General features: G+C 40.8%; 3 protein-coding genes across 9 annotated transcripts in view; all 3 read right to left on the bottom strand.

The window, feature by feature from the left end:
• Positions 1-12508, bottom strand: part of LOC122834450 (paxillin-like) — a 36799-nt gene extending 24291 nt beyond the window's left edge. Inside the window, exon 1 of one of the 3 annotated variants that reach the window (XM_044122898.1) lies at positions 12150-12508. In XM_044122898.1, coding sequence (XP_043978833.1) covers positions 12150-12162 — 13 coding nt within the window. In that variant the 5' untranslated portion in view covers positions 12163-12508. The remainder of the gene's footprint in view (positions 1-12149) is intronic. The other 2 variants (XM_044122897.1, XM_044122899.1) reach the window with 2 other exon arrangements.
• A 4053-nt stretch (positions 12509-16561) lies between these two features.
• On the bottom strand, positions 16562-19356 carry myl2a (myosin, light chain 2a, regulatory, cardiac, slow). The gene is made up of 7 exons (XM_044122896.1): positions 19282-19356; positions 18898-18990; positions 18360-18435; positions 18161-18265; positions 17221-17299; positions 17000-17048; positions 16562-16793 (listed from the first exon to the last, which is right to left on the bottom strand). Exons 1-7 carry the CDS (start codon positions 19282-19284, stop codon positions 16689-16691), a joined length of 510 nt encoding a protein of 169 aa, XP_043978831.1. The 5' UTR covers positions 19285-19356; the 3' UTR covers positions 16562-16688.
• A 4222-nt stretch (positions 19357-23578) lies between these two features.
• The window catches only part of cita (citron rho-interacting serine/threonine kinase a), a 44796-nt gene continuing 41729 nt past the window's right edge, over positions 23579-26645 (bottom strand). For all 5 annotated transcript variants that reach the window (XM_044122892.1, XM_044122894.1, XM_044122891.1 and 2 more), the window contains 2 exons: positions 25954-26341; positions 23579-25500 (listed from right to left, as the gene is read on the bottom strand). In XM_044122892.1, coding sequence (XP_043978827.1) covers positions 25477-25500; positions 25954-26341 — 412 coding nt within the window. In that variant the 3' untranslated portion in view covers positions 23579-25476. The remainder of the gene's footprint in view (positions 25501-25953; positions 26342-26645) is intronic.

Genomic DNA, 26645 nt, shown 5'->3' with positions numbered 1-26645 from the left:
GAGCTAACACCACACATTGCCCTGAACACATCGCTGTCATGTGAAGCATAGTGGTGGCAGCATCATGCAAAAGAGATACTTTTCCACAGCAGCATGAGAAGGTGGACGGTGGACAATTGTGGCTGAGGTTCGTCAAAACATAAACATGAGGGTCAAGCAACGACAGAATGGTTTTGATCAATTAAGGTTTATGTGTTAGGATGGCCTAGTCAAAGTCCAGACCCAAAGCCAACCAAGAATCTGCAGCAAGACCCAAAAATGTTCACAGATGCTCCACATCCAACATGACAGAGTTTGAGTTATTATGGAAAGAGGAGTGGGCAGAGTTGGATACATGATTTTCAAAATCGGGTGTAGCACTTTTCGACATTCAAATTTTTTAGACAAACATTAAAATAATGCAGCTATATATATATATATATATATATATATATATATATATATATATATATAATACAGTCAGATCAGTTTTATAGTGACTTAGCTGTTTATAGCTGAGTGGAACTGGCCTGGATGAGTATCACTCAGCAGTGTTTCAGCTCCATGAAGCTTTACAGCAGCTTTTAGCGTATTGATCAGCAGCCCCTCCAGGGCCTTTTGCACAAATATTACTACTGAGGCATAATGCAACACACATCACAAACATTGCAGCATCCAGATTCCTGAAGAGCTCTAAACAGCTGTCACTCAAGTTCTACTGTAAAAAAAAAAAAAAAAAAAAAAAATACAATAGAAAAAACAGAAGAATCCAAAGATCAAATGAATGTCAAATTTATTTATATAGCACTTTAAAACAGGCATAGAACTGCACCAAAGTGCTGTACAAGAGTGATAACAACACAAATAAATAAAACAAAGTATCAAACACTAGTTCAATTAAATGCCAAGGAATAAAAATGAGTTTTAAGAAGCAATTTAAAATGATCCAGGCTGTGGGCAGATCTAATTTGGAAAGGTAGATTGTTCCATAGAAAAGGAGCAACAGCAGAAAAAGCCCGATCTCCTTTCCTCTTAAGTCGGGTCCGAGGATGGATGAAGAGTTTAAATGTTTCACATTCACAGAAACAGAGTAATTGTTTAAGGTGGTTTTATAAGTTTGAGGGAAGATGTGCACAAAGGCTGGAAATACATTAAGAAAACACATGATTGCTCTAAAATTGTTACATTTTTCAACTATTATATTGCGTGAGAAAACCACTTTTTCCTCACTCTCTTAACTTTACTTGGTCGCTATCAGGTGTGAGTATCTTCTAAAGTCAATGTCTGCTCAACTGGGACAATGTGTTATTAGCAAGCAGAGAGCAAATGCGTCGCACTTCCTGATTATGGAGTGCAGCTAATGACGACGACCTTAATAGAAAATAGAAGCATTGCTTAAGCCTGCTGAAAAAGGATCTTGTAATACGGAAATTCACAATCAAGTGTGTCAGACAGTCAAATCTTATAATTACAATTGTCAGACAGGCTAATATTTCCTGGCTCCTCACAGAGTGCTATATCTGTGAGTAGATATAGCAGTCTGCTATATCTCCTCACAGATTGGAAAATTGAGTGAAAGGTAAAAAAAATACAAGCCTTTTGCACCCGTGGCTGTTACGCCGACCACAACAAAGTCTAATACAACCGTCTTCTCTCTCAGTGATATTTACCAACTCACACTGCAAGAAGATCATTCATTCAGTAAAACAAAAAAAAAACAAAAAAGATGTGGGTGGGACACATCATCTCCGCTGTGTTTCTTCACCACCTCTAGCTCGGTGAGGAGTGTGCTTTCGCAAATGCAAATTCATTTTTGACCTCGACCATGTTGTCATAAGCATAACTTATTCTTTTCACTCCAGTGTCCTGTGGGAGCCTTACAGGTTTAGGTTCAGAAATAATGAAGCATTTTAGTCACATTATGATTTCCATAGTACAGTTTTAATGAAAACGGACAAATGCAGAGGGTGTGTGAGGGACAGCACAGCTGTGGCTGGATGAATTCTCCTGACACGTGCAGACAGGATCAGAGGCAGCAGGAAGAACTGAGCTGCAGGTTGGTGAGGTGAGGAGGCATATCTGCTCACAGAGGTCTTTGTTGCATGAACAGAGGGGATTTGAAATTGATCTAGCGTTGAACAGGAAACCAGGGGAGCTTTGAAAAGAGCAGCCTGTTAATTAGTGATCTGCTTTTGTTCTTTTTCAAAGGTTTCTTGGACCACATGTTTTATTTCAGTGTCCTTTTAACCCTTTTTAGTGTCCGAGTTGCAAGATTTTTAACCTGACGTGAGTACTATGAGTTGTTAAATTTCACACTGAAATGCATTGAATGTAACTGTTTTGATATGCATTTATGGTGGTTTTTACACTTCTTTGTATTAGAAAATGAGTACTTTTACACCTGATACCCTTCAACGGCCATTTTGGACAGGTAACACGTCATGAAAACAGGAAAAGGTTCAGCTTTCCAACACTCCCTTTCCCCACAATCAGACGTTTATACAGGCCTGTATGCACAGCTTGTGGATGCTGAAGCTCTTGTGTGGTATACTGGTTGCCTGAGTAGCTACATTGAGCCAAGGAAAATGGTTATTTTTTTCCACTAGTTCTGCAGATTAAATTGTTAATCTAGCATAATCTAACGTTTCTGGGTTTCATCATGCATGAGAGAAAGCCACGGTTCACCAATATTTGGCAGACGAGAACGTTTAAGGGTAAAATCTGCTAATTCTTCTGCTTCTTTCTTACCTTCCATTATTTTGAGTCTCCGCAGTAAAATGAAACTGGACTAGATTTTATCAGTCCTGAGAAAGTACAGTAAATTTGACTCGTGGTGCAGCTGCTAACCGCGGCGGGATGGAAGCAGCGACATCAGCTCACCTATAGGCGGAAGGGCAAGTTGAAGGCCTTAAAATAAATCCAACTTTTAAGACGGCAGTAAAATCTCACCCTAAAATTTCCATTAATTTAAAAGAGGGAAAAACCCCATATGCAAAAGTTTATCTTTTTTGTACAAAATCTGCCCAGACGTACAGTCAGGACAGTAATTTAAAAAGTTTTAACACAGTCAGTTTTCACCTATTCCACATTTTTCACATCACAACTATAAACCATAAGGGTATTTTGGGGAGATTTTCTATGATAAACCAACTTACAAAAGCAGCTGTTTTAGTATAGATAACATTAAAGATGGACGTTATTAACAAGGTAGGTGACTGGCTTGACTAGATTTGATCTGATTTAAAGAGGTGAAGGGTGCTGTATTCAGTCTTTTGGAAATTTTACTAGGTGAAAAAGACAGAAATGGTGTCACTGCTGTTTTTGTATTTTGTGGTTGTTGTTTTTTTTTGGTTAAATCTGGTATATTTAACACAACATAGCAGATTCATAAATATGCACCATCCCATTTAAGTTAGTTCAATTCAATTTAAAACAAAACTAAAATCAACCATCAGTCATTTTCCTTCCACTTCACTTATCCACTAAGATCTCTTGTGAAAACTACCTTGAGGTTTCTGGGCAAATTGTAAAAAAAAAAATAAAATAAAAATCTTCAAAGGGTGAAAATAGTTTTTTGGATAACACTTGTCACTGTACAAAGAGTTCCTCTTAGTTCGGCTCTCCAAGCTTTGCTTAGAAACAGCTCCTCTGAACTACATTAAGTCAAAGAGTATTTATTTAAGTGGAGATTTTAAACCAAATCCACTGAGAGAGATTGAGAGGAGCAGAGCGCTCTAGAAAATGACTGAAGTGAATCTTTATCTTGTTAAGAATTCTCTTTGGAAAAATTACCATCTAGAGTGAGGGAGTTAGTTCTTCAAGATGGGGCAAGGGCACTACAGTCAAAATGCAGATGCTTTGCTGAATAAACGGATTGATTTGCAGTTCTTCTAATCAGTTCTGGGCTGCCTGAAATAGGTCACAGCACCAAAATACAAGCAACTCTTTGTCTCCCCGCCAGCAGCACCGAGACAGAGTGAAGAAGGCGGAAAAGAAGGGTTTGAAAACTCCGCAAAGCCAAATTGTATCCCTGGAAAATCATTCAGCCAAAGCCCCAAAGTGAGAGTGTTTGAGCTCCCAATTCTCCAAGGATATAAACCTGTGAAGCATCGTCGACGCTGCCATAAACTCCAGCGAGTCGCTTCTGTGACGCGTCTCTTTGAGCAAGTCAGAATCTGATCGCAGATCCAGCTGTAATGGCAAACGCACGCTCACTTTCAGTCTCGCCCCCTCTGCCTCCGTCCGCTCCGCTTCGCAGTTCATCAAAGGCTCGCTTTGTGACAGCTTTATATCCCAAATAGGGCTGCGGGAGCAGTGTGTTAGCGATTGTTTAAAGCTGCCACGAGCCCAGAGGAAACCTTCTGGGCTGCAGCTCATTTCCAAATAAAGCAGGGATGTGTCATCTCGGCCTGCAGCCACAGCAACCAAGCAAGCGCTGAGAAAAATAACATTTGCGTACCAATTAGAGGAGAGTCTGAGGGAGAAAAAAAAAGAATCCTGCAGGTGCATCTAAAAGGCCATCTGACAGTGTGGCAGCTGTAATTGTGATACATTGTAGTTAAGCAGAAAACCAGTGGTTAGAACACAGCGCTGTTTCCTCGCAGCCCGATCAAATGCTGCAATCACTGCGGTGAGAACCGTCTGCAGGCCGTTCCGCAGCTTGCACCAGAGGACCGGCGGCGACGAATCAACTGAGCCGTCAGTCAGCTGCAGGACTGGAAGAGATGAGAACCCAACAACAAAGCGAGGAGGGAGCGGCGCTCGTTTGAGCTCAGCGGGGTAGAGGGCGGTCGATAACCGCTCCAGGCACGCAGCGGAGTGCATACAAAGATGCACAATGCAAAATGTGTCCTCGTTTTTGCTTCGTTTCGTCGTGGGTAACAAGCTGCACGGAGACGTTCTGGTTGCCTGGAGGGAGCAACAACAGAGGTGGATGGATTTCCACTAGGGAGTCAGGGTTGGGTGATGCGTACTCACAAGTTGGCGTGGCTCACATCATGTCGGGTCTACACGGCGGTTGCTTTTGCAGTAACGAACTGTGGCTGCCACTGCAGCACATCGTTACATTACTGAGGGCGCTTCAGGTCATGAAGCGTGTTTCTAGCTGGACGGGACGCCGCCAAAGGAACGGGGGGTCACCGGGCTCAGCTGGCACAAGCAGAAAAAGTGGGACATGAACCCCTGTTGTACAGCGCCACTCAGTCCTTATGCATTTTGTCACATTGCAAACGTGAACTTCTTTGGAAAGCTTCTGGAAATGGCCGACACAAAGCAGCACATAATTGTGAAGTCGGATCCTTGATTCTCAAACTTTGCTACAACAAATCTGAAAAGTGTATCGTGTATTTGTATTTGACTATTTATTTGGACTTTGAATTCAGGTCAAGTCACACAAGGGATGAGGTTGAAATAAAAGACAGCTTTTTTGAAAATATTTCCTGTCTTTTGTTATTTCTTTTTAAGAAGAAAGGAAAATAAATAAAAATCGGAAATCAGATTTGCTGTGATGCAAGCAGGGATTTTATTTTTAAGCCATATCACTTTGTGGGAAGGTGAACATCTCTCCATTCCCACATGTAGTTTTTCACCGAAGTTTTGAATCCAGACCAAAAAGTTACATTTTGGCCTTGTGAGACCCGCGCACTCTATTCCAATGTTTGCTATGTTCCCTAATTGGCTAGTCGCAAATTGCAACCTTCACTTGTTTTGGCTTTTTTTCCCTCTCAACAATGGTTTTCTTCTTGACCACATTTGTGGACTGTATGGCTAATGGTGCAAAAAGTTGGAAGAGGTGTAAATAATGTTTGCACATCAATAAATATCTATTCCTAACCAGACCTTCAGGATGGAATGAATATCCTTCATACCTAGATGTTGTTTTATTTTTATTTTTTTACATATATGTATATATTTCGACATTTTTTTCCCCTCCCACACACAGACCTCCTTTTTTCATAAAGTTAAGAAGCAGCATGAATATCGACCCTGGCTGCTCTTACAGAGCACTGAACCCATGAGAGATGACATGACGGTCGGCTGAGCGTCGAGCTGCTGCTTAGTCAGCTGCTCTAACGGAGCTGTCTGTCCACACCAGCAGTCTGTGATCATGAGCGTGCTTAAGTTTGGGCTCGTATGCGTCTGACCGTGTGTGTGTGTGTGTGTGCGCGTGTGTGTACTGTACACCATATGCTTCAAAGCCCTGTAGCATTTTGATTTTCAAGTCAAGCAGATGGACAAACCCAAACGGAGATACTGTGTTGGGGCCTTTGGCTCCTGCTCTGGCGTTGTGTGTCTGATGCGTCTTAAGCCCAGAGAAATGATCACACAGCGCAGGCCGGTGAGCTGCAGCGTCGGCCTTAGTCGCTGCAGACTCACGGGTTTCTGTTAGCTTCAAAGAAGAAGTGCAGTGTTTTTATATGATAAAAAGGAACCTCAAGTCTCAACAGCTTTTGATATTATAAAAAGAGCCAAAAAATATGCGACAAAGTTCAAGGTTTCTTGTTTGAGATCAAGTATTTGAAGATACAAGAATCTTCATTTTAGGGTTTCTGCTATAATGGCTTAGCCCTGCATGACGTCCATTTTCTTACAGTTTCAATGATTTTCATGTGCTTTGCTAAACCAAGTTTTAAGACTTAATTTACAATTTTATTGGAAAGAAATAATAATAAAAAACATAACCAGCTTCTGTCAAATGTCTGTTTTATGACAATAATTTGACATGTAGAGATAAAAAAACAAAAAAAACAAAAAAAAAAAAACGGGAAACTTTTCTCCAATCAGTGAATGTTCCTTTGCCAAAACAACACTCTTTAATGTGAATGTTGTTACTGAGGGAATACAGCATCCTACAGTGATCTGCTCCAGGGTAAAATGCATCCGCCTGCTGACCGGTTACATCACATTTAAGTACGAGCAACACGTGTCCTAAAACAGGAAAATTAAAAGTTTATTTAAGAAAAACTAGAAGTCCCTTTTCGGAAATGAATCCACATGCAAAAAATGACAATGAGAAAGCATATGCAAATTAGAAATGTTGTACAAGATCTTTTTAAGAAGGGTACTTGAAAATAAATAAACGGATCAATAAATTGGCTTAGCACCAATTTATATCCAGCTGTAATAAAGTGTGTGTGCTTACCCAAGAGTTGGAGTAATGACCTTTGATTTTTATTTTGTGGATCAGAAGCTGGAAAGTTTAGAAACCACTAATCTAGAAGATAGGCTGTCATCTTATTTGGCCACAAGCTGAATTTTAAAACATTTGTAAGAATTTCTTCACAACAAACAAAGAAAGGTACAGAAATTTGATGCTTATTTAGCTGCAAAAGAGAAGTGTCAGCTGTAGAGGAACCAAAGCTAAAAAAAAAAACCCTCTTGTACCTCTGTGTATTGCATAGCATCATGTTCACTCTGCAGTACAGGATGGGTGATGGTAGCACACTGGCATCAGATTGCTTCATATGAGCTCCTTCCATCGGCCTCAGTGACAGACATGAGTTCACACCATTCATAAAACAACGATAAATACTACAGTGATAACTCAGGATACTATAAAACCCAAATGCAAGCAAATCTGTATCGTAGGAAAAAACTTAAAAATAAGAAAATGCCCTCATGCAGAAACTAGATGCGACTTTCAGTTTGATGTCGAGTGTAACACAAAAGAAGAAACGCTTTTGATGTTTCCGTCGGCCTGCAAACAATACAAACTAAATTTAGACCCATCCGAGTATCTGGGTTACTCCAGATCTCCTCTGGTAAAGAACTCCTCTCCTCACTCCCGCAACTTGAGTGACATTTCTAACGCTGAAGCTGCTGTGCTGACAAGCCTCTTAGCTCACGATGTCACCAAAGTGGCATCAGAGAGAGAGAGAGAGAGAGAGATACGAGGCTACTGTATTCGCAGGCACATATAAAAAGCAAGCAATAAAAAGGCGCAGACAATCAAAGTCAATAAAATAAAGTTAACTTCAGGGGGGCTCGTTGACATTCATGTCTTGTCAGTGCAGGCCCGGAGCGGTGAAGCAAGAAGCAGCGCTTGGCGGTGCTGATAACTGAGAAGAAGAAAAGGGCGGAGGAGGAGGGGGGGTCAATGAAAGTTTGCCTGAGAGCGAGCCTTGGATTCTGAGAAGCAAAAACCGGCAGGGACGATGCGAAATGCAGATAAACGCACACCTGGCGACCTAAAACAAAGCTTTTCTTGCACCCTTTTCAATCCGCCTGCATCTGATTCTCACAATAAAGGCTTATCTCTCCTTTGGACTGTCGATAGATCGCAGGGCTTCGGTTTCCTGTGCGGCGTAACCACAGGAATGGTGGGGAGTGGGAAAAGAGAGGGTGAGGCATTGTAGCGTTAAAGGCGGATAAATGTTGGCTGAGATCCATTCTCTCCCAAAACCCTGCCTGTAGGATCTGCTCTGCTCGGCAAAAAAAAAAAAAAAAAAAAAAACTGAGGCTGGGAAAAGAGCTTTCGGGGTAAGAATCTCGACTTCCATTAGAGAGCTGCTGGGAGGAAATGGGAAGTAGGAAGACAATGTGAAGGGAAGTGGGGAACAGGCTTGGGGAAGACCTGGTGGCAGGTTTCTAGGTGGTGCTGGCTCAGCTCTTAAGACGCAGGGACATAGGTTTAAAAATAGGAGCAGGTTGTGCTGCTGGATCTCCATGGTGCCTCATCACCGTGGATGACAGCACTCCACGGTGAATGTGCTTTCATCAAACTCTCCAAACCAGATAAAAAAAACTAAACAAAGCAAAAAATAATCCAACAGACCCCACTACTGCAATGATGGACCACTTGATTACGCTTCTGTGTTTGTGTGCCACATTTCTGCCCAGTTCCTAAACCGATGACAGAATTTACAGCCCTGTGACATGATAATTACACTGGGTTGTGTAACACATATTTTTGAAGCAGCTACTTTAAGGAGAGCCCCGTACCAGCTGTAAACCGAGAAGATGCCCATAAGTACTGACTGGATATAGACTAGCCAACGATCCTGCTTCACTGTCACTCCCACCCATGACAAGATATCCACCAGGGGAATAAGTTTTAGCTCAAAAAAACTGAGATTTCTTTAAAATTTCTAAACCAAAACACTTCCTCTGGCTTGAAGGAAAATGTCATGTTTCTAAAGTGAGGTTCTGTTAGAAGGTTCAAGTGTTCAAGCATCTTTACGTGATGCTAGAAAAGTGTTAGCTAAGGCTAACATCTAGCTCGATAAGGTGTTAGCTAAGGCTAACATCTAGCTCGATAAGGTGTTAGCTAAGGCTAACATCTAGCTCGATAAGGTGTTAGCTAAGGCTAACATCTAGCTCGATAAGGTTGAGGCTAAGGTTAACATCTAGCTTGATAAGGTATTAGCTAAGGCTAACATCTAGCTCGATAAGGTGTTAGCTAAGGCTAACATCTAGCTCGATAAGGTTGAGGCTAAGGTTAACATCTAGCTTGATAAGGTATTAGCTAAGGCTAACATCTAGCTCGATAAGGTGGAGGCAAAGGCTAACATCTAGCTCGATAAGGTGGAGGCTAAGGCTAACATTTAGCTCGATAAGGTGTTAGCTAAGGCTAACATCTAGCTCGATAAGGTGTTAGCTAAGGCTAACATCTAGCTCGATAAGGTGTTAGCTAAGGCTAACATCTAGCTCGATAAGGTTGAGGCTAAGGTTAACATCTAGCTTGATAAGGTGTTAGCTAAGGCTAACATCTAGCTCGATAAGGTGTTAGCTAAGGCTAACATCTAGCTCGATAAGGTGTTAGTTAAGGCTAACACCCAGCTTGATAAGGTGGAGGCTAAGGTTAACATCTAGCTCGATAAGGTATTAGCTAAGGCTAACATCTAGCTTGATAAGGTATTATCTAAGGCTAACATCTAGCTTGATAAGGTATTAGCTAAGGCTAACATCTAGCTCGATAAGGTGGAGGCTAAGGCTAACATCTAGCTCGATAAGGTGTTGGCTAAGGCTAACATCCAGCTCGACAAGGTGTTAGCTAAGGCTAACATCTAGCTCGATAAGGTGGAGGCTAAGGCTAATTGGTAGCGTGACCAAAACCAGACTAATAAAGACAGTTAAGATATTATTAGCCGCTTTAATTTAATTTAAAAGAAAAACACCCACCACTGAAATGGAAAATTTTAATATTTATGGGATATTATACTATATTATGGGATATTAATCATATACACTTTCATGAGAGCCTTTATTTTTCTTAATTTAGATGTTTTTTTAATTATTGATGGGCCAGTGGAAAAAAAAAGAAAAAAACAAAACAAAAACTAAAAGAAACTTTCTGATGTTTTCCACCACAGCCTAACTTATTTTTATTAGATGGTTACTCAGACCACAAATGTGTTTCACAAAGCAGCGCCGTTGGTAAAACCCCAGAATCCTACCTTCATTTCCTGTTTAGATAATCAAGCTTCTCTGTAAGTTGCTGTCCAAGCAAGTGACAATGATCTAACGGTTCATAAGTTTATATTTACATATAAAAAGTAAAAGCTATTGATTTTCTTTTAGATCCGAGTCATTTTAAAATGGTAGAAGACCACTTCAGCTTCTCTCAGTCTAGCTATTAGCTTCAACTAATTTGTTTTTATGCCAAATGACAAAGCCGTTGGAGTTATTGACTCCAGGTAAGACATTTAATGCCAATCTTTCAATAGAGCCTCATTTTAAAACTCCTGAACTCTCTCTTTAACACAAGTGTCTGTTGTTTAATAGAAACTCCACCTTCTGCTCACAGTGGGGGTGGTGTGGGGGAGCATAGCATTTCTTGGACAGCTTTTGCGACACATTCATCATCTTTGACTTCACAAACGCATTCGGGTGTTTTTTTAGCACAGGAACTCGAGTCCTGAAATGCGTTTCACGGATGTCCTGCTAAACTTATCCTACCAGTCACCAGGGGGCAAAAACTGTTCCAGTGACGAGGGGAACTGTGTGTAGGATGGTTCAGGTTTTTAAATGAACACTTACACAGTAGGCCTGGTTTGCAAACGTATTTGGAAAAATTTGTCATTGTGTCACTTTATAACCACCTACTTCACAGCTGGTTGTAAAATGACAAAGTGATAGTAGGTGGGAGTGTGGGCTGCAAATGTTGTCAGCCTGAGTTACTCTGATAACTATATAAAAAAAATTAACAGAACTTTCTGACCTACACGCAAAATCCTAGATGTGGCCTAAACGAAAAATAGAAACAGAAACGCCTTCCCCTTAGTGAAACACGGTGATGGTGGCATCATGATAGGGGGATCATTTTTCTTCAATTTGGACAGGGAAGCAGTTCAGAGTTGATGGGAAGATGACTGGAGCTAAATAAAGGTCAACTGCAAAACGAAACATGCACAAACTGAGGGACTCAACTAAAGCCCTCGCCACACTTTTAGATGTAACCTCTCTCCTGCCCCCAAAATACATGGAAGTGTGTCTTTGTAACCAGACAAAATGTGAAAATAAGTTTAAATGGTGTTAACATTCACAAGGTATTGCATACGTGGTAGGAGTGTAAATGAAAATGAAACAGTGAGTCTTATTTGAGAAATATGTTTTGTCAAAGTACAGCAAGAAGATAAGTGACAGCAAAAAGGGGAAGAGAGATGGATGATGGAGCATTCCGCTGAGCCGCAACCTGTCCCCTTAGGGTTTGCATTTAAAGCTGCAACAAAGTGTGCGACGTACTGAGCTCGCCTGGGTTCATCTGTCTGCTCACAACAACATCTTCAGCAGAAATCAACGTTATCCAACCAGCAGCCCGGATTTCTATCAGGACAAACACCATGACTTATCGGGTTACTCTCCTATTAGAATGATTATATCACATGTTGGTCTGAGGATAAATAAGTTGAGGAAACCCAACACCAGACTAACATATTAACTTTCCACAGCACCACCACCAATGCAGCACGGCCACTAGTATCCCCACAAACCTTTCAGCTTATTAACACCGTATAGTTAATTACCAGAAACCTGGTATCCACCCGTTCTGCTTTCTCCTGTCTGCCTGCGCTGCTTTAATTCAACCCAGCAGGACCAATGAATGCGACAACAACCTCGTTAGCAGACTTCCCGAGGGTTAAAAAAAGCCCCAATATTCTCAGCATTGTGCCAATTTGCCCACGTAGGCGCACGCGCTGCTTTAATGTTGCCTTCTCGCCGAAACAACTTACCTAAATCATCCATGTTGGACGCCGGAAATGGTTCCAGCGATGAGAACCGGACCGGTCCCTCTCTCTGACGGACACAGCTGGACTACAAAGGTGCCGACTCGGCTCCGACGGACGCAGAAATCTCCCCGGATGAAAATTTCTCCAGCTGGACGCAGTGAAGTTTTCAAGTCCTCTTGCTCCTCCTCCTGCTGCTGCTGCTGCTCGACGAGCCTCCAACAGACTCAAACACACACACACACGCGCACACACACGCACACACACACAACCGACTGCACCCCCCTCCACACACACCGCAGGAGTCCTCTACAGTCCACATCCAGCCCCCCTGCTGCTCTTGCAGTCACAACGCAGGGGGGACAGCGGCATCTAGGGGCGCAGAGAGGTACTCACCTCGAGAGTGAGTTATGCGGTGCTTGTTATCCATCATTCATGGGGGTTTCACATTTCATCATGTTTAATCACAAACGTCGGTATATTTTAACGATATTTTTATGTGATAAGCTCAAGATATTGTCTAATTATCAGGTGAAAGGCAGCGGATACTGAGTTTAGCAGTTTCATGCTAATGTCGTAAACAGAAGTTTGTAAAGCCACCTTTTGGTGCACAGCTGAGAGTCATTGGAGTTTTTCAAAGACACTATTTTTCCTCAAGATCCTCCACAGTATAATTCAGGTTCAGTCAGGCTGGTTGAAGAGCATTATGTGAAATATGAGCTGTTGAGTTTTGCAACAGATTCTGTTTGATTTTGGTCTGGACTTCGACTGGACCATTTCAGCACCCTACTATTGTTGTACTGACATTGGTATTTACCTTAGCATCTTCCCAGTTATTCTTTCCTCGCAGAAGAAAATCATTTCCTTGTTTCACAGCAAGGTGATTTATGTAGTGCTAGTTTTGCCCAGATAGTATTTTCAATGTGGTCCATAAAGTTAAGTTTTTATCTCACCTGATCAGTGCACATTCATTTTTACACATTTGCTGCATCTTTAATCAAGAGTTGACATTTCTAAGTTGTTGAGTTAGAGATATGGGACCAGAAATGTCCCTTGAGGTTTCAATCGGTTCAATTTCCAACCCTAATCTTCCTTGTCTGCACTTCCCTTTTGAGAAGTTTCTAAATGAGCAAATATATAACAACTCATCTTTTGGTTGAGGGGGCTTGTGCAGGTATAATTTAATGTATTTTCAACTAAAATGAGAAAGAAATTCAGACTATTTGAACTAAGGTATGTGGAATATGAGAGGCTTGGAGATGCAGAACAGATTCAGGGAGTCGACTATTAATGATGTTTGAGAGAACAAACTCCATAAGCTACTCCTGCATAAAAGGTAACCCAGATTTTGAACGTCTGCTTCTTGAAGTAAGCTGAAACTCCCCACCCCGAATTTTTTAAATAGTTGGCGAAACCCAATAATTCATGATCTATTTCTTTTGATGAGAAGATGTACTTGAGAAAGGAAACTCAGCATAACCTTCAATTACGTCTTAAAGCAATGAATCTGGGTCTTCCCTCAGCCTATGCTCAAGGGGATGTAGAGGCGGCAACTAAAAGTTACAGAGAATACTGTGTAGTGTAGCTTTCTGACATATTTCTAGGCAAAAAGTTGAAATGTGTTTTTTTTTTGTTTTTGTTTTTTTGTTGTTGTTTTTTTGCACATTCAAATTTGTAAGTAAATAAACACCGTTTCTGTTTTGACAGTTTCTTCTGTGCTGGTAAAGGTCTGTACATTGAACAAAATACCAGTTGAATAAATAGCTGTGAAGTTAACAAGTTTTATTTTGATTTTTGAATGGATCACATCTCTAGATTTAGACATAGATTGAAACCACAACCCAAAAGTGACCATGTGCACGAGTGTCCTCTTTGATACTGTGTAAACAGTATTTATTAATCATTAATAATTAAGCGAAGCAATCCAAGTGAAGAGAGAACAGCAGGACTTTTGCGCTTCCACAGGAGTAATGCACTACTGCATGTAGCCAGAAGATGGCAGTGCAGTAGTTGTAAAATAATCACGCCATGCCTTACCGGGTGTTTTATGCTTGGAAACATGTAATTGATTAAAATAAGAAAGAATGGAAGCAACTTTCTTTGCAAGAAGTGTGAAGCAAAATCAAACTGAAAAGATGCTGGACGTGCTTTCAAATTCTGTCTCATTGAACCATCTATTTTAACTAATTACTAACTAGAGTCTCAAGCAAAACGACCGCATGCAAAGGTTCCTCATTCGCAGCAGTTGAAATGTGGTAAAAATGTTTTCTGGGTAACTCCAACAAGCTGCCATTAAATAGACTCACTCTGCACAAAGAGAAGCTTCTAACAAAAAACCCATCCATTAGATCTCATGGATGAACTCTAAATCCACTTAGGGACTGCATTAGATGTCAAGACGAACCTCTAGTTGCCCCATCAGCACAGTAAATAAGGGTTATTCCGAGAAGCGGTTTTTGTAGTATTGTATATTTAATTAATGTAGACAGTTATGTTCACAGGTTTAATATGGTTGCTACAAGTTATTTGATACATTTAATTAGATATCAAAGTATTTTGATGTTCTCCGTTTTATGTTCCCACTTGTTGGTGTCATATCATTTCAATGGTATGACACCATTGAAATGATATGAAATGAAATGTGGTTTGTTTATTGATATTTTCCTAAGGCATGAGGGGATTTTTGACCACATTTGTACATTATTCTGCTTATAATGTACATCTGTGCACATTATAAGTACACAGATGAACATCTGTTTTGAACATCTACATCTATTTTGCTACTTGCCTCTTAAATAATGGTCAAACTCTATTCGTGAAACATTTTGTGACTTATCTGAGAAAGGTATAAGTAACATTTACTTACTTTGGTAAATGTTTTAAGTCTTTTTCTTCCAGTAAGTAAATTGAAAATGCATCATGTAACATTTTATTCCAAGATTTTTTGTGTGTGTTGACTTCGGAGCCGTGCCCATTGTGTTTCTGTGTATTAGTTAGCGCCTGCCGTCAGCCGCCATTTAATCAGCATAAGTTATTTGTGCTTCCCGTTTTGGATTTGTCCTGCTGTTCAGTCTGAAAATATATAGGAATTGCATTTCTAACCGAGTGGATCCCAAGGAGCTTTATTTACTAGCGTGCACTAATCCGTGAAGAGTTTTGAATTATTAATAAAAACGGACATTTCTTGTCCTGCCAGAAACCCACAGACGCTCGTATCAAGTCCAGTACCATGTGACTTTACACAAAGCAGAAGCAGACCCGATTTAGCCTCAGAGCCATCCAAGGCGTCCATGCTTTAATCTGAGTATGAAAATGTGTTGTTTTTTTTCCTCTCCCTTTCTCTGCAGAATGTCCAACGTTTAAACACAAAATGTGATCTAAACCCTCATCCATCGCCAAAAGAGCTTGGTGCCTGAGGCTCCTTCACCATCCACTTCAGCCGGAACAGCCAGAGATTTCACAACAATGCAGTAGGTCTGACAAGTGAGACAGATGAAGACGGCGTCATCCATTCGTGAGCTTAGAGTCGTCACAGCAGCTCAACTCCAAAATAACAACAGGCCTTTGGGTGAGTAAAGTCTTGTGTTTCAGCAGTCACGTATTCCACTATGCAGTATATTTCCACACTGTACATCTCTAATTTCAAGTGTGGTCTCTGGATTCAGCTCTCTGGGATTTAAGATGAACGGAAAAGCTGCTATTCCCAAGTTCACCTCGAAATCCGTCACTAACAGGAGCTTCTGGTGTAGTTATTTATGAAGCACAGATGTTACTAACACAGGCTGGTAGCTGTGTTTGAGTATGTTTATTTTTTTACACGCATACACTTCATTTAGTGCTTTGCAAAAGTATGCACACCCCTTAAAATGGTCCCCAAGTTACAACAAACATCATTAATCTTTGGTAATTAGTGCCATTCTTTTCCCTGCTCAGGAAAAAGCATCTCTACTGCATGATGCTGCCACTACCATTCGCCACAGAGGGGTTGGCATGTTCAAGCTAACTCATTAGGAGGCGTCTGAAGGAAACTGTTTGCACTCAGGGGCATCAAAGTAAAGGGTGAAATGCATGACACACTTTTCAGATTTTTATTTGGAAAAAAAACACAAAAACTAAAAAAAAAACTTTGAAAATCATTTTCCTCCTGTTTGCACTGTTAATCACGATTGTGTCGGTGTGCCAATAAAACTGACGTTTGTAGTGGGAACATGGCAAACAGTGGAAAAGCTCAAGGGACGCGAATAAATTCGAAGACCCTGTAAAACAGACAATGGTAGCTTTTGGTCTACAAAATTAGGATAAAAATATGAATTAGTCTCAAAAATATACCGGAAATAATAAGACAGAACAAAAATATCTTATTGCAGTTAAACTCTTAGCTGTCTGTATTTGTTTTTGTTTTGAGGAAAATATTTTGGAAGCATCGATTTTTTTAATCTGACTGTACAGAAAGAATAAAGCCAATATAGGCGAAAAGCTTGCAGTTCTCACTTTTAGCCTAAAGAATTACTGAAAAAAAAAACAAAAAAACATGATGAAAAAGGTTCACTCTTGGTCTTTTTCCTCTCCGTGAGTAATGATGTGCACCAGGTTCTTGTAGTCCAGGTTTCCAGCCACATCAGGGGGGAAGGCGGCAAACATCTGCTCCATCTAACCAACGAAACACACGAGAACGCCTCATCACTCAATACGCATCAAAAGCTGGGATGATTCACCACCATTTCTTGATTTTTATTTCTTTTTTCCCCCCATTATTCTGGAAGAGAACGGGCCTGACGTGGACACGCGTGACCGTCATAATGACGTTCATTCTTTGTCAGTCACCCACTCGCACCCAGTAATCAGCAATAATGTACCTCTTCAGAGGAGAATCGGTCGGCCTGTGTGGTTAACATCTGTGTCACGCTGGGGGAAAAAAAAAAAAAAAACTCTTCAGATCGACACTCATTGTGAAGTGGGATGAACTACTGCAGCCAGAGTGTCATAAACGGTGAGAGGAAGCGAACGCAGCGTTGCTTTCAATGAATTTGCAAATTGCAAACTCGTGGAGTTAGGAGTACGTCCTCCTGACACTTACTAGTCTTTCTTCAGTATGCCTTTTCCCTCGGGGTCGAAGACTTTAAACGCGTTGAGGATGGTCTCCTCTGGATCCGCGCCTGGAGTCATGAAAGCAGCCATCACCACTCTTCAAACACACTTACCTTTAATGGTTATTAAGTTGCTCTTCCTACAGTTAGAGAAGTAGGTCAGTATGTCTGAAATGAGCTTCTATTTCACTGCCATAAGATTCATGAAGTGTCAGCATGAACATCTGTTTCGGCTGATGTTGGTACATTTTTTATTTGTATTTTTTTTTTACATATTGCTAATACTGGACTAATATTAATAGCAGACGTTAATTTCCATCTAGTTGCAGTTTATGTGTTCCAGGGTTGGCCATGCTGTGCAGGATTGTGGGGTTTTTAACTGAAGCAGCGAAGCAATGTCAGTGGTGTCGAAAAGGTGGAAAAATAACAATATCTGTAAGTATAAACAGCGGATCCTGATGTCAAGGACGGCACCGCTGCTCAAGTTTTCTTCCTACGATTATTAGACTCCTGAACCAAAGCCGTCAATCAATGAAGCAATTTTGTTTTTGTGTGATGCCAAAAATGTAGTTTCTTCATTCATAAAAGATCCTGAAGGAGTAACTTTGCAGTAAAGTCGGGTTTGTTTTTCAACATGATGGTCCACTTTGGAGCCTACAGTGTGAACAGGATCAGCTTTATGCATGTGGTGTTATTCTGAAGCCTGGATCTGGAGATGTTAACATCCTCTGCTCTGACTGCAGTTGGCAAAATCTTCAAAAGCAACAGAATGCGTTTCTAGATGTGTCACTGGTCCCTTTCTTTAAAACGCCGCTTTACTTTTATATCAGAATTACTCTGACTGGAAATGGTTTCCGTCTCACTTCTGCAGCACAAATTTAACACAGAATGATAACTTGGAGTAGTTTAGCCACTCGTTTACGTTCTTACCTTTCAGCTTCTCACCAAACATTGTGAGGAAGACTGTGAAGTTGATGGGACCAGGAGCCTCTTTGAGCATGTCGTCGATCTCTTCCTGTTTCACATTCAGACGTCCTTTGGGAGCAAACACACTACATGATGAGCAGACGGATCGTCAGCACTTAAAGACTAATGTTCCTGTGATCCCTGAATATTCATGTCGACATACCAAGAGCAGCGAAGGTGTCCCTCAGATCGTTCTTGTCAATGAAGCCGTCTCTGTTCTGGTCCATGATTGTGAAGGCCTGAGATCAGAGCAGAGAGAAAGCTTCATGACTTTAGTTTGAAAAAGCGATTGCTTCAATTCCGTCTCTGCAACAGTAATGCTTAAACTCTGAATTTAAATGCGTTTTCTTTTTTCTGAACTGCATTCACAGATGAGGACTTAAGTATTTATAACTTGTAAGCCCACTCTGGATTGCGTGCGGCATCCGGGGCACGCGCAGCCGTTCATCTGCGGCCTAATCGCTGATGACAGTCTGAATGTTTGGGCACCGCCGACCTTCATACCAACATACCGCGTGCGCCGCTGTTGCCAAGCCCGAGGCATGAAAATAGACAGGTGGGCATACTGAGGCCGTGAACAATACAAATGGAGAGACAAGGAGGGAAAGTAGCTGGAGCCCCGGGTGTGTGTGAACTGCGTTCAGGCTGTGCAGAGACGTTTGGGTTTTAAAGGGGAAGGAGTCATTCTGAGCAGCGCTCACCTCTTTGAATTCCTGGATCTGGGCCTGTTCGAACATGGAGAACACATTGGAGTTGGCTCCCTCCGCCGCCCTCTTCTTGGCTTTCTTGGGGGCCTTTTGGCACAAATAAAGAAAAAGCAGAAACTAGATGCTTTTAAAATACAGCACTTTAATCAGCTCAAAAGTGTCCTTAGAAGATCACTTTAAGGATGTAACAAGCACATTTTACGCACTTCCACTTGATAGCCGGCAAAGATTATGAGTGAAAGGACAAAACTTATTCCACAATATTACAGAGTTCTTTGCCATCAGCCGTCCACTCTGACAGCAGCATCTCCAAATAAAGAAAGCCAAATAAACACACCTGTCCTTACAGTAACAAACATGTCACACATGCCGACTTACCATGGCTGAGCAGCTGGGATGTCAGACAGACAATGATGCCAGTGAACAATGGGGGCGATTGTGGGTGGCCTTTTTGTAGTGCCCGAGCCACAGCTCCACTGGATGATATTTATAAACTATGTCCTCTTTAGGAAGTGACAGGTAAATGACGCTTTATACAACACTTATAGTCCTGCGGGCTCTCAGAGGGAAAACACAGGCTAACACGACTGGCATCTCTCTCTGTCGTCCAGATGGACACAGGACAAAGAGGTTGGAGGAACCAGTCTAGAACAACAAGAGCAGGCCGAAGGTTAACGCGCTTGATCATTTTCTCGGTCTGAAAATGTGATATTTAAAAGTTTAATAGGATAAAACCTGCTGTAGCGTCTATGATGCGGCTCAGTGTCTTTCTGCATAAATTACAGCAAACGGAGACACCGAGTGTATAAAAAAATAAGTCGGCAATATTATTTTAACCCTTTCATGGACAGCTGTCTAAAAGCCATTTTCTTGTGCTTCTTGTGGATTTTTATGTTATAAATGCTCACAGACCACTGAAGTGGACAGTAATGCATCATAAAATACACTATCAACTCCTGGCCATCAGCTGCAAATGCAAGAAAACGTTTTTGTTAAATCCAATTTGGCCGACAGACAAAAAAAAGCATGCCAACCGATCCCGTCCCTCCTACTGTAGACGACTCTTGCAGGTAAAAAAATAAATAAAAAATATTGCGACATCAGATAACCCCTAAAGAACAATACTACTGATGTATTTTTCAAATAACTTTGTATTTGGAGAATTTTACAAATGATCACCTGAAAAAAAAAAAATAAAAAAAAAAAAAATATATATATATATATATACAGTATACTTACTTTTTTTATGCTTTAAGAAAATAAAAGAAAATGCTGTCAAAGAATCATAATTCATGCATGAAAGGTTGATTAACAACATTTGACTCCCTGACAAGAATCGGGTTTTTATAGTTCAACCTGTAATTTTGCCTCATTTGTCCGAGTCAGTGGATTTAAGACCGAATACCAGTAGCACATTTTCATTGCTATTGCATAAGTGTATTTGTTGTAGTTAGATATTTTTTATCTAACTACACACACACATAATCAAGCGTCATTTACACACATGTGTGTGTGTGTATAAAATTCATCTAAAAATCAACTTGTATATATTTAATTAAAATCATTATATTTCCTATTTTTATATATTTTGGTTCAAATCCTTGTTTGTAGCAATCAGAAACCCCGATCAAACCAAAAATAACTACCAGACACTTACTGCCAACCTACAATGACTTACTGATAGTAATGGTGAAATAATAAATATTATAGAAAATCCAGTATTCAACATGTTGCTGAACTGAATGAAGAGTGAAATGCTGAGAGATGTGTTGTGTTTAGCAACTAGCCTACAAATCCCCCTGACTCTTGAACAACAGGTAATATGGGAATATTGATGTCGCTGCCAGATTCAAATTCCTACCACAGATCTATCAGACCTTATTACTGGTCCACTGCAGTCCTCTAAATGTCTTACTGGGAGTTCTTGAGAAGGTTCTGATAAAGATGGAGATCGTTTTAGTTCTTGGTATTTATTAGCACTATGTCACAGTACATTTGCTTGTCTACATCTGTAAGCAATTGACACCAAAATGTCTTCTTAATACGCAAAGTGAAGAGTTGTGCCACAGGTCTGAGACTTAAAATTAAAACAAAACTGCTGGGACTAGACTTCTCCCTCAAATTGTTAAAGCGCGGCGCCGCTACATTTACTCGTTTCACCCGCTTTGTTTTCTGCTGTAGATAAGACGGTGACGCGCTCGTTTTGCTGCATGAGATGATCTGATTTTTAAACAGAGCTTTTGAAATGTTTCTACTCTACGGCATCAACTTTAAGAGCTTGTCTTGAATAATCTTTTTTTTTTTCAAAAAGCTCATTAGTTTGGACAATGTGTCAGAAAATACTGAGCTGGATTCCTAGATGTTGGGGGAAGAAGGTTCAAAGCCAAATTCATCTGAGAATCTACGCTTCAAGGATTTACACTTATTAAAGCTCTGACAACTTTCAGCCTGATGAAGGCTTAAATAGCCCTATGAAGTCAGGAACTCTCACCAACATCATAATGAACTCTTAATTTGATAGACTGTTACAAGCACCAATCATTTTTGTTCCCTTTGGACAAAGGGATGAGATTCACCAGGTCATTACATGTAATTTAGTGAGCTGTCAGGACTGAGTTAGAGCCAAACTTGCTCACATTTCACACCAGCTTCTTCACATCACTGGTGTTGGCTTACCTTTCTCCCCTAACACAGTCATGTAAATAGTGACACATTGTGCTTACTACAACCTGAATGCAGCTGCTGTGATTCAGTCATTAAAGAACCCATTGAGTGGTGCATTTTGTTTTCATTTCCAAAAATACTGTAAAAACACAGCAAGGTAGTAGTTGTTTTTTTTTTTAATCACAATAAAAATTTTACAGTTTTTCTAATTGTAAAGTCATTTTGTGATTATTTGGGTTGATGACATCAGAAAATGTACCAACTATGGTGAAAAGATGAATGGCCGGTGTATCCTGGCATAAACCATCACATTTTGACCCTGAAGTAGTCATAGAGCAAGTCAAAATGACAAAGATGCCCAATGAAAAGCATCTATTTAACACACCATTAAAGAGCAAAAAGCAATAAGAAAAATACTGAATGATATACTCAAAAGAAATATTATCGGATGTCTTACGGGGAGGCCAATCTTCATCTAAGGAGCAGTGTTGTTAGCATAGCAGAGCATTTGAAAGAAAGCTTTGAGGATGTCATTGGCAGCAGGCGCGACATACTAAAGTGCGACACTGAACCCGTCCTTACAATGTGCCACATCTCAATGCATCATTAACAAGTCATCCGGTGTCACTTGAGGCTCCGCCGGTCAAGAAAAGCGTCAGTGTGTGAAAATGAGCTAAGCGGGCCGGGGTTAGGAGGTTAGGCCACAGGTGTTTCGTCTATATAAAGCGAGGCGCTGAAAGGCCTTCACGCACTCGGGCCTCTCACTGTCGCGTACACGCTTGTGTGGATGAACCTCCTAGCAGCTGCCAAGCGGCATCATCTCACGGCGTGGCGCATGCAAGGAGGTCGGATTTAGACAAGTTATTGTTAACCAAAGAGACACACGGGGTTGTTAAAACTTTCCTTCTGTACCCTCTTGGATCCGGGCAGCCGCTGCAGCTACCGGGGTTGAAATGGCAAGCCATTGTCACATCGACTGAATGCTGAACACCTAAAAATAGAGCAGCCTCTGGAGCACAATGGCCCTGGACAAAATGGCCTTTTCACTGGCTGTCTTCAAGAGTCAGGAAGCCAGAAGTGAAGAGGAAAAACGGCTCCTGCTCAAGACACTTTGGTCTTCTTTAGAAACGCATAGATAAATCTAAATATCATTGAAAAGTACATTTTCATGTTAATTAAAAAAAAAGTGAAAGTCAGATTTATATAGAATGACATATTTCAAGCTAATTTGAACCTACTATAAAGTATTTCCTTACTGTATAGATTTGGAAATATTGTTGCGTCAGTGCAGGTTAGCATGGAGACAGACATCCTGTGGTTCTGCAATGTGTCAACATCAGTGGATGCGTCAAAGTTTGCTGGCCAATCGAGGCGCCAAGTTGTGCTGGAAAATGAAACATGAACCCTAAAAAAACTTGTCACTGTTCTTAACTTTCCTGGTGGGTAGCTGAACTCACTTTGAAGCTCAAGCAAGTTCTAGGAGGGATAACGTGCACAAAAGTCATCCCTGTTGTGTATTCTTCTCTAATGTATTTTTGTCTTTCCTCTCAACTTTTCATTAATATACCTGGAAACAGTACACTGTCCACCTTCGATAACCGTGACCTTCTGTGGGCAACCCTTGTTGTGGACGTTGGTAAAGACTGTCAAGCTAGAACAACATCCAACATTCAAGTTCCTCAGGACTGAGTACGCCATAACTTTAATGTATTAGACATTCTTTTATTCAAATTTTCTGAAAAAACTGATTAACATTAAAGAATGATGTGTGTTTGAGTGTTATTAAGAGTTTGCTTTTTTGAACAAATTACTGCAATAAACTAATTTACACAAGCACACTACAGACTAAAAGTTATTTTCAGCCTAAATAAACAAATCAAAGTTTGACATTTTTGTATAAATCTGTTTCCAAACTTTAGGTTTGTAGTATGACTGTAGAGGAGAAGGGCCAAGTTGTTTTCCGGCAATTTATGACAGCAAAAACACAAAAAACAACAATACAAACCATAAGTGAAAGACAATGGTTATAATATTTAATATTCTGTGACAAAATCTCTACAGGAAATGCTAATTAAACATTTGTTTGCAGACATCAACATCGTATCCAGCATAAGAGCATTATGATCCGGAATATGTAAAGCATAAGGACGATGAATTAGAAAAATAAAAATTTAAAAATGTGGGCAACCCTTTTGAACAGAGTCCTACAGAGACCAGCTGAAAATGTGTGCAATCTGTTGCATTGTGTTGAACACTGGTAAAATCAGCTCCATCTTCTTGACTTTTAATACATTCAGGAAGCGTTTTTAAGTTTATAAAGGAGTTTAAAAATTCCAGAAATAACTTTGAACTGAGCGCCTTACGGCTGAGAATAAAAAAAAAAAAAAAAAAAAAAAAAAAACTGGGCAGGTTAAAGTGAGGTATCTCATCTGCTTACATTCAAGAACCATGACCGAAAACCGAAGCTCAGAAATAAATTTGTCTTTCGAATCAACGTGGATGGATAATTTTACTAATCTCCTGAATGAAGTGGATGTGTCAACTCGTAAAATAATAACATATAAAAGGCTAGGATTTAGTCATCGTCACATGACTTCACTGAGCAGAGAGTTCACACAAGGTAGTTAATATTTACGTGCTTTGTAAGATTGTGGAACTCGATGAGGCAGAAGCAGAAGACAACACTCCGTTTCGTTTCAGATATACGTATCCATGCCATTTACGAATCGGGAGAGAAAAGAAAAAAAGAAAAACAAAACAAAAATATCTTTTTCATCTTCACTTTGAACATTTTCAATTTATATACAACAGTAAGAACACTGTACAAAAAGAAATGCTCAGGTACTAATGTTTTAAACTCTAAACATGATTGTTTCTTCTTTTCTTTTTTCTTTTTTTCCTTCATATATGATTCAGTACTGAGGTTTTTTTTTCCCCCTTTTTGACAGATGGAAGTGCATACACAAGTCAGATCCAGATACAATCACTCACTTGATAATTAGGACGCGTTAAAAGAATACTCATCGGACATTCAAGAGGACTATTTTATCACTTTGTTCTTTAACAAAAATAGACACGGCTTTTCCAGCCTTGAAATTCCCTCTCAGAATATATATATAAAATTATGTCTCACCTATTTACACTCAGATTGTGTTCTGAAGGATTAGAAAGGTACTGCTCCATCGCTGCTGGGGGTGCGGGCTGCGGGTAGTGCTTTTTTTTCTTTTCTTTTTTTTTTTAGTGTTAACCTGTCGGGAAGGCAAACGGAGAACCAGGGCGACACTGAACTTTTTCTCTGTCTGCTTTGCGGCCACGGCCTGTCAGGCGTGGACAGATGACCAGCAGAAGGTGGTTGCAATTAGCCGATCGTGTGTGGAGGCTGAAGCCCGGAGGAGGCCATGCTACACGTCTGCCTCGATCTGTAGTTAAGGAGCTTGAGGAGGAGCGGAGCCGGATTTAATGATGCTGATTTTAACCAGCTTAAACCATTCATCAGTGGTGGCTGCGAATGACTTTAAGGTTGGGTTTCTAACACTGTGCTTATGTCGTAGTAAGCAGCATGTGAAGGTAAATCTGAAAGTAGCAAAACCAACCAAGTCCAGTCTTGACGTGAAAACCCACATCTTAGCCTTTTCTTTGCAAATTATTAACATGTGCTAGAAACTTCATAAAAACCAGGTTTATGTGGCCAGTATGACATTTTGTTCTTCATTGAAAATATAGCCTAATCTGAAGGACATCCCTTTATTTTCCTCTAATACTATCTTTAGTATCCGACAGCTGCGGTTGGTTTTCTGTGTAGGTACTTAAGTATAGGCAGTGTTTCAAGACGAGTCTGCAACGTTCTCACTGTTTCTTTGAAAAAGACGAGTTTCTCCTTCCATGATGGGCGCGTGGCTCCGCTGATTCTTAGACGGACGATTGGTCCCACACCTGCAGGAGGAGGCCAAAAAAAAAAACCGCATCTTAGCATTTTAAATGCCGGAATATTTAAGAAGTGTTGCAGACATTGATTTTTATAAAAATATATTTTCTAATATTACACCTGCAAACTTCAAAGTGTTTTTCTCAGGGTTTATGTGATTGACTAGGGCTACACAATATTTACTAATACTGTCCTCACCACCAAGCTTCAGCATCTTGACCACTAAAAATGCACTTTAAGTGTGGATACGATAAAAAGAGAAACAATCTACAAAGTTTTGACCCAACAAAGTATTCAAAGTATTGCACAACATAACATGACGTGGAAATAAAGGATCTCTTTGGGAGCCATAAATATTTGAGGTTCTTTAAGTTTTGTTTACTCGAAGAGAAGTCATAGTAAAGCACAACATGAAGAGCCATGAACCTAAAGCTTGATCCTGCAAGCAGATGTTGACGAACCTTGTTGACGGGGTTTATGGGCGTGCGCCCAGAGCCGGTGTGAAGTCTCTGACGCTCCTCAAACCTTCCAGGCGACCTCTCCCTTCGAACGTCCATCATCCGGCCGGGGGAGCGGTCCATGCGGGGGTCCGCCATGGCCCTGCCTGGGGAACGTTCTAGCCTGGGGTCAGCCATGGCCCTGCCGGGAGACCCAACTATCCGGCTCTCCAGCATCCTGCCGGGGGACTTCTCTCTCTCCAGCGGGCGGCTCGGAGACTTGTCCCGCCGAAACTCTGTGCGAGCCTCTCTGTAGCGGTGGGGTGTCCCGGGGTCGCCGTGGACCAGAGGGTTGGCGGCGAGCCTTTTGGAGATGTGCTCATTGTAGGAGGGTGGCCCACGCTTGTTGGGACTGTGGGGAGGAATCCAGGCGTAAAGACAGACATGGTGCATCGTTTAGTGAAAGAGGTTTAAAGTCTGGGCTCTGCTTGGCACCGTAGGAGTCAGGATGTGGTGAGGAGGAATGGATTTATGCTGGCGCTAATTGAATCGGCGAACAAGCGCATTGTTGTTTGTGATTAGAGGTGACTGAACCCATCAACTCCATTTAGTCTGCTGAATTGAATTTAAGTTAGCGGTTGACAACAAAATAACGAGCATTAATGAAGCTTTACACCAGTCAGTGCAAGAATAGCAAAAACATTTTTTATTTTGAA

Source organism: Gambusia affinis, linkage group LG07 (genome assembly GCF_019740435.1).
Source record: "Gambusia affinis linkage group LG07, SWU_Gaff_1.0, whole genome shotgun sequence".
Classification (NCBI taxonomy): domain Eukaryota; kingdom Metazoa; phylum Chordata; class Actinopteri; order Cyprinodontiformes; family Poeciliidae; genus Gambusia; species Gambusia affinis.
The sequence above is the reverse complement of the archived record's forward strand: the minus strand, read 5'-3'. Positions and strand labels throughout refer to the sequence as shown.

What these genes read in the sequence shown, in the direction of transcription:
- myl2a (XM_044122896.1), bottom strand. An exon ending in AGATCCAGGAATTCAAAGAG is followed by an intron (nt 18,436 to 18,897) that starts GTGAGCGCTGCT and finishes CTCTGATCTCAG; the next exon opens with GCCTTCACAATCATGGACCA. An exon ending in ACCGATTCTCCTCTGAAGAG is followed by an intron (nt 16,794 to 16,999) that starts GTACATTATTGC and finishes TTCGTTGGTTAG; the next exon opens with ATGGAGCAGATGTTTGCCGC.